General features: G+C 32.4%; 1 protein-coding gene across 1 annotated transcript; it reads right to left on the bottom strand.

The window, feature by feature from the left end:
* Positions 1-3,031: 3,031 nt before the first annotated feature.
* Positions 3,032-6,566, bottom strand: LOC131601065 (probable xyloglucan glycosyltransferase 5). Its single transcript, XM_058872787.1, has 5 exons — positions 5,473-6,566; positions 4,717-5,025; positions 4,347-4,637; positions 4,096-4,209; positions 3,032-4,006 (listed from the first exon to the last, which is right to left on the bottom strand). The coding sequence occupies exons 1-5, from the start codon at positions 6,214-6,216 to the stop codon at positions 3,371-3,373; spliced, it is 2,094 nt and encodes a 697-aa protein (XP_058728770.1). The 5' UTR covers positions 6,217-6,566; the 3' UTR covers positions 3,032-3,370.
* Between the last annotated feature and the right edge of the window lie 1,378 nt (positions 6,567-7,944).

Below are 7,944 nucleotides of genomic sequence, written 5' to 3'. Positions count from 1 at the left end.
GTTGTCTGTTTTTTTTATTTTTGTTGAGGTTAGATTTGTCGGTGGATAGGTCATGTATTTCAGGCATAACAGAATACATGGAAGGAGAGGACAAAGTATTTGGCAGTAAGGGCCTAGTTTTATGACAACCTTTAAGGAAGGGTCCAAAAGATTGCATGGTTATAGTAATCTTTGGCCACTAATGTCCAAAAATTGTTTGGTATGGTTGACTGTTGCACTGAATCCTAATCATAATCAGACAAGTTCCTTAAAACACGTTCTTTGCAGGTTTTAAGCTTTCTCAAACCCTCTTTTGGTATTATTATACTACATACATTGCCGTCTTAAATTTTTAGAGATCCGTAGGTTAACCACAGATTAACTGGGACGACGAAATAAACAGGGATCTTATTTAATCATGGTTTAATTGTGTGACCGATCTTTTAAATTATATATTATAGTCTATCTTGCACATTTTTAAAGACTATTCTTGCTTGATTCAAGTATGGTAGGTAGCAATACAATATCTGTTTGAAAATAACACAGGCTGTTTGAGATAAGATTGTTGTTCACGTGAAAAAGGTGAAGAAGATATTGAATAGCAGAAAAAGAAAGTTAGAATGATTAATGAACAAGTTGTTGAATGTCTTTTCAATATTCATTTTAGATTAGTTACCTACGGCATATAGATGGCATACAAGAAATGCTTTGAACCAGAAGAAGCAAAGTACATTTACTGAACTCATTCACCTCATATTGACCTTCACATGAAGATTTTGAATACTTATATAAATTTTAAAAATTTTAAAAATTTTGAATTAAATTTAAAATTTGATAAATAGAGATTAATTTATAGTTTTTGAAACTTTTGGAGTAATTTGTAATTTTAAGTAGGGCTGTTAAAAAAAATCTAAGAACTGGATCGAACTACCGAAGTGGAACTATTATGATTGGTTAGTGAATCAAACTATTATGTATAAACAGTCATAAAATCAAACTGTAACTGAAACCAAACTGAACTGAAAGTTAATTGAACTGTTGAATCGAACCGAACTGAAGTTAAAATAACCGAGTCATTATGATTGGTTAGTGAATCAAACCATTATGCACAAACAGTTCTAAAATTGAACTGAAGTTAAAATAACTGAACTGTTATGATTGGTTAGTGAATCAAATCATTATGCACAAACAGTTCTAGAGCTAAACTGTAACTGAAACCGAACCGAGCTGAAAGTTATTTTTTTTTTTAAAAATAACTTAACAGTTCGGTTCTTTGATAACCGTTTGGTTTGTGAAAATTATCTTCTAACAATTCGGTATAGTTTGAAATTTTAAAATGATATACCAAATCAATAATTTTGTTCAGTTCGATTCTTAGTCAATTGAAACAGTTGAATTCAGTTTAAATAAAATTTTAAAGCGCCAATTTAAAAAAAAAATGTGAACCAACTGATTAAATTTAAAAACTTAATTCCATAGATAAAATATTTCATACATTCCTACCATTTTAAAAAATTTTAAGATGTATTTTCACTTTCAAAAATAATTTCTCTAGTATACTTTTAATAATTATTGTTTTTATACCGCATGGTAAGTATGCTTTTAACAAAATTAATTTTATATTTGGAATCACACCTTTATCTCACACAAATATTCTAAACATGCAATAATGACGTGCAAATGATATCTAAATAACATTAAAACAAATTTAAAAATTTAACTTTTTTGTCCCTCAATAAAAGCAAAAGTATAGTCTATTTTAATTTTAAGTTGGTGAAGTGGACATATCATGTAAACGCACACGACAACATAAAATAACATATAATTTACACTAAACTTGTAAAATTTAGACAACAATATCTTACTAAAGTACTAAAAACAATACTACTAATATATTTGCTATGATGAATTTAGGACTAAAGTATTTCAAAAGCAAAAAAATAAAAATAAAATAAAATTACTTTGTGGAGGCAGTAGGGTCCACAACCCTTGAGAGGTATCTGTTTATGTGTCCTACCATTATTGAAGCAACTATTACCATAGACAACATATACTCTAAAATAATAAATATTTTTGGTTTTGCCTAAGGTTTTAATTAAAACAATTTGGGTCCAATGTGGGACACTAGCACAATTTAACTCACAAATTCCAAGTTAGTGAACAATTTCATGTTTGCACCATTTTGAGTATTTTCTTTCCTAAAAAACTTTACTCTCTGCCGACATTTTCTTTTACCATTCTAAGTACTTAGTTCTCAATGTGTTTTCTCATATACATAAACCAATTCTAAGTAACCTTAAACCCTATCTAACCAAAAACAAAAATAAGAAATATATAGTAACATGTTGAATATGATTTTTTTTACGTCGAACAGACACATCTAAATAAAGACGTGTTTTAGTGTCTGAAATGCATCAATGTCTGGTACCAACACATCACAAATACATGATATCATATCAAATCAATTTTTTTTAAAATTATTATTGATATCGATGTATCTGTGTCATATCCAGTATCTTATATGTATTTCATAGGTTTTTATGATCATGACATAGAAGTTTCAAGTTTACACTTTGTACTTGGTGGCATGTAAATGAAATTTGGGTCCATAAACATTAAACTTCACATTAAGTGAGCACATTTGTTTGTTGGGAGTTGTAGCATATTAATATCATGTTATGTTGTATGTTGGTAAAGTATTTCAAAAGTGATTCACAAGTTGCTTGATGTTATAGCTTTTAGAGAGCTTATAACATGTGATTTGGACTTGTTAGCAAATTTATAAGATTAGACATAATTGAATTATTTCTCTCTAAATCATCTGATTTGTACCCTCATGCACATGATATTGTTGTCATATATAGTTTGATCTTGATTGATCGATCATCATTTCGACTTAACATGTGTTTGTTAATGCGAGGTATCTGGCGTAGCAGTTGAACCAAACATTCTTAGTATTTTAAACATATTTTATCAAGTTGGAGTCCTAACCGTCCAATTAAAATTGGACAGTTAAGATTTGAATGCATTGATATCTCAACGGTAATACGAGTTCGAATAAAAATTCTTACATGTAATTCAACATATACAAATGAACCAAATGTGAACAATAGTGTGGAAGAGATAAAATGAATCATGTTATCTTACAAGACAACAATTAAAAGACAAGAAAATCAGAAGAGTAAGAAAAAGGACAAAAGAAAACAGAAAAGTTTCTATAAAGACAGACACTTCAAAAAATAACAAACTTATTATGATTTGACGTGCGGCGGCTTTACGCGTTTTAACTGCCAAAACCAACTTTCTCACAGCAAATTTATATCGGTCGGAGTCTTCAATTATTTAACAGTATAACGATCAATTTTCTAATTTACACATTTTTTCGGATCTTCTAGCTCATTTGTTCTCCGATTAAGTCCAAACCTACAAGCAAGAACGCCACGCCTTGAAATAATAAGTAGTAGAAATGCATTCCTTGCGACGATAACAGGCTCCTAATCGCGGCCGTTAGCAACAAGAATGCGAGTGCGAGCTCTTTCTTATATATCTTGTTCATTTTCTTCGCAGGAACGGTTTCTTGGAGTTTCTTTATCTTGTTAAGTTCGGAAAGACCACTATCAGAAGTCCCTCGGTGAAGTTGGAGACTCATTGCCTTAGAATCGCGTTCTTCAGCAGCTAATAGGTCAGGCTCAGACGAACGACCCGATTTCTTGGTGACGATCCACTCGTACGAGCTTCCTAACTGGAACAAACCGGACACCATTGCGTTGAATTTGGTTACTGACATAGTGTTCTCGAAAAGTAGGTAAGGGACGATGAAGGGAAAGGATTTCGGGGCTGGAAGAATGTTCAAGAATGACATGAATACAGGAATGTAACAAATAACCCAAATAGGAAGCTCGGCTTCGGGGACGAACATTGTTAATGGAAGAATGATGCAGAATAATGTGAAAGAATAGAATGGTAGGATTAGCTTTCTAAGTAGAAAGAATAGAAGTATAAGGTTTGTTTTCTTCCAGAACGCGATCTGCAACAACACGAAAACCAAATCATGTTTAGGTTGTGTTTTTTGACGAAAATTGTGTAATACGAAACAATGAAGGAAAAATGCTTTACCTTAGAGGTTATGATCGCTGGAAGGCACACACGAAAGAGTTGCATCGGACCCGAATGCCATCGATGTTGTTGTTTCTTATAAGCTTCATATGATTCAGGAAGCTCACAAAGTACCTAAAAGCAGTTTTGTTCAGTTCAAAGTTAAGTGAAAGAAATTAAGACTCAAAATTGATTTTACTTGAAACTCGGTTTCAACCAAAGTGAAATTTCCAGGATCAGTTCATTCAAAATCAATTTTCTAGAAAGGTTACCTTTACATCATTGAGATAGATAAATTTCCAGCCATTAAGATGAGCCCGGACGGCTATATCCATGTCTTCTACGGTTGTTCGCTCGAGCCAGCCACCGGATTCTTCAAGTGCTTTTACTCTCCAAACACCAGCAGTACCGTTAAAACCGAAAAAGTTAAGGAAGATTCCATTAACCTGTTGTTCAACCTCAAAGTGGAAACACAAATTAATGTTTTGAAGTCTTGTGAGTAAATTCTCATCCTTGTTCACAAAAGTCCATCTAGCTTGAACCAATGCCAACTCAGGATTTCCCTGCAAAACAAGAATTCGAAAAAATGAAAACGTGAAACCGGTAAATAGATTATGAAACTACCAAGAAATGCAAAACAACCTTAAAATGTGGAACGGTTTGCTTGAGGAAATCAGGACACGGTTGGAAATCGGCATCGAAAATTGCCACAAACTCGTAATCCTTCACATAATCACAGTTCATGGCGGACTTGAGATTTCCTGCTTTATAACCAGTTCTATACTTCCTATGACGGTAGATGATATTGACGCCTTTCTGACTCCACTTTGCGACTTCTCCTTTGATCAACCATTGTATGCTCTCATCATCAGAGTCGTCGAGAACTTGAACAAGTAACCGATCTTTCGGCCAATCAAGTTGACAGACTGCAGAAATAGATTGTTCATATACCTACATTGAAAACCAAACTCATCATCATGAATCATGATCCTTAATTAATGCAAACAAAGAGGACTAATCCATAACATCAAATGCTAAGTAACAAAGAGTACTATAATTGATTTTTAGTCTCAAATTCACTGTTCAACTAAATTTTGGACCCTCAAAACCACGTTTAGCCAGAATCAATTCATTCAAAATCAATTTTCATCACCGCACAACCAGAAAGGTTTAGCCAGAATCAATTCATTCAAAATCAATTTTCATCGCCGCAGAACAAGAAAAGAGATGAATTATCATCATAATATGTTTAAAGGAGCCACTTGATGAATTATTGACTTTGGATTAAGGTCACCACCGACAAAAAAATATTCTTTTACTTTTCAAAACAAGAAGTGAAAAACAGTAGAAAAGTACTAACTAAGTACACAAAAACCATGAAGAACAGAAAAGTTTCACCTCTTTCTCATTGCACATAGGAATCTGAACAAGCACCAAAGGATAACCATAATTTGAACCTTCCAAATCATCTTCCACATTTCCATCAACAACCAAAGGTTTAATCTTTCTGAATTTGATCCAAAAGCAACCAAGACACAACACCATTCTATCTATAGACTGAATCAAGAACAGAATTATGCAGAAATTTGAAAGGTATTGAATTGGTGGTGCAATGTAATCAACCCTAAACTCCAACCACTTAACATAAACCTCATGAAACAACCCTTTAATCTCCCAAGTTTGTGGAACATGCAAATTATGGTTGTGAAAATAGTACAAACCTTTGAAATGAGCAACAATTTCAAACAAAAGAAATGCCATAGCCATCACCAGAAAAGCAACAATCACTCTAAAAAGCAACTTTGCCTTCATAGATTTATCACTCTCATCACTCTCCACAGCACCAAAAAAGAGTCTTTTTTTGACAGAACTTATCAAAGAACAAAGAGAGTTTCCAATCCAAGCAACACAATTTACAGCTTTGTGAGCTTTGAGAAGCAAAACCCATGTGAATTGTTTAGCATTCTTGGTTCTGTCTTTGTTAACTGGTTGAAAAGCTGAATCAGGACCATTTATTTCAAGCACTGAGTAATTTGGATTCTCCATAGTAACAACAACAGGGTTACCTTTCTTTGAAGATGAAGTTGAGTTTGAAGCTTCTTTAACCCAACCCCACTTGGAAAAATCTAAACTTGGAGCCATTTTGTGAAACAAAACACTATACACTCAAAAGGGTTGGAAGATTTCATCAACATAGAAGTGAGTGTTGTGTCAGATCCACTAGTTTTTGAGTAAAAGCCATTTTTTTTCTTCCCGGAATGCAGCAAGGTAGGGAATAGAGAGAGGCACTAGACAGTGTTTGAGGTTGTTTTATTGGTTTCTTTTTCTAGCTTTGGAGTAGAAAAAAAATGTTTGTTCTACATAGTACATTGTATTTTTATACGGTTTTCAAATTTTAAATTATTTTGTCTCTGAAATTTGTTACTACTTTCACTAAAAAATCATATCCATACTCAATAGTGATAGTACTATACTATGGTGTTTGAAATGAAAGATGGGAGAGAAGTAATCTTATTGAGATTGTTAAGACGTAATCCATGTGTGGGGTGTCCATCATTACTCAACAAGTTTTTCTTTTTCTAAAATCAACTACTCCCTTGAAAATATAATTATTATAATATTGCATGAAAACTTTTATATATATATATATATATATATATATATATATATATATATATATATATATGACTAAGATTGAACAAGACTTTATAAGGACTAAAATTGTCTCGTCGGGTATGATTTGGAGGAATCACAAAGGTAATGTTGTATTTGACCTATAAGTAAAGTTAAAGTGATCACCCTTTATTTTTCAAAGATTCATAAGGAGGAAAACGAACTGTAATTCTTGTATATATTGATTATATTGTTCTTACATAATTGAGGTAGCTCATTCAAATAAAGACATTTTTATTTCTCCGGAAATAATATACATTTAATCTTTTACTTAAAATAAGGAACTTTGCATGCAAGCCTTCAAGTTTTCACCATCGAACAAAATCGTAAGATGGGCTATGAGGAAGAAAATGTTAAAGTTGACAACAATTACTAACAGAGATTAGTGAGAAAGTTTGTTGTTACATTTGATTCACATCATTTTAATAGACGATATGTGGAGCAAGATGTCATGACAATGCGTTGAGACATTATGTCTTTGTGAGCTCAAAACAAGGAGACAACATGTGGAGTAAGATGTTTCACAGATTGTGTTGAGTAAATCTCGCTCCTAGTGCAGATTTGTTTTCCATACTTATTCTATCTAATTTATAAGCTTTTAAGAAAAAGGAAAATTTTCCTAAAAGATCAATTTTCAAGTATTAAAGAGATCAAATCTGATTGTTGAAGATTTATCAAATAAAAAATTACAAATCAAACTAATGAAGAAAAATTACTTGTGCCATTGGATTTGCTTCAGCTTCATGCAACGATACAAACCCTAATGGGCTTTGCAGCTGGATTTTATTTCTATTTAAGGAGGATCTCTTCATGTAAAGACTCAGATCTTGTGACAACAGGCAAGACATAAGTTTTACCGGTTCTTTTGTTTTAGTTGTTAGTTTTGTGTCGTTAAACTCTATTTGCTGGTAACATTCATATATAGAGGAATAGAGTTTGTTTTGAGTGGTAATTAGTTTTCTTTATTCTCAAAATAATGTAACTATCCAAACACTTGGGAGAATGCTTAAGAAAGTGAGAGGGGTCTCATATTCAGAGGGAGTGACTTTGCACCAAACTGAGTTAACAATCCCTTGTATATTTTTACTTATTTGATTTTTATTTATTAATGCATTAATATTTTCATACACATTGTCCCAAATATTAGGTCTGACATTTTTCCAATTGACGAACAAAATTTCAATTGTCATAAGAGTT

This window comes from Vicia villosa, linkage group LG5 (genome assembly GCF_029867415.1).
Source record: "Vicia villosa cultivar HV-30 ecotype Madison, WI linkage group LG5, Vvil1.0, whole genome shotgun sequence".
Lineage (NCBI taxonomy): Eukaryota > Viridiplantae > Streptophyta > Magnoliopsida > Fabales > Fabaceae > Vicia > Vicia villosa.
The sequence above is the reverse complement of the archived record's forward strand: the minus strand, read 5'-3'. Positions and strand labels throughout refer to the sequence as shown.

Excerpts from the sequence above, each read along its gene's own strand:
- LOC131601065 (XM_058872787.1), bottom strand. The coding sequence starts at position 6,216 with ATGGCTCCAAGTTTAGATTTTTCCAAGTGGGGTTGGGTTAAAGAAGCT. Across the intron at positions 4,638-4,716 it reads AAACCGTTCCACATTTTAAG|GGAAATCCTGAGTTGGCATT; the intron begins GTTGTTTTGCAT and ends CTTGTTTTGCAG. Across the intron at positions 4,210-4,346 it reads TCTATCTCAATGATGTAAAG|GTACTTTGTGAGCTTCCTGA; the intron begins GTAACCTTTCTA and ends AACTGCTTTTAG.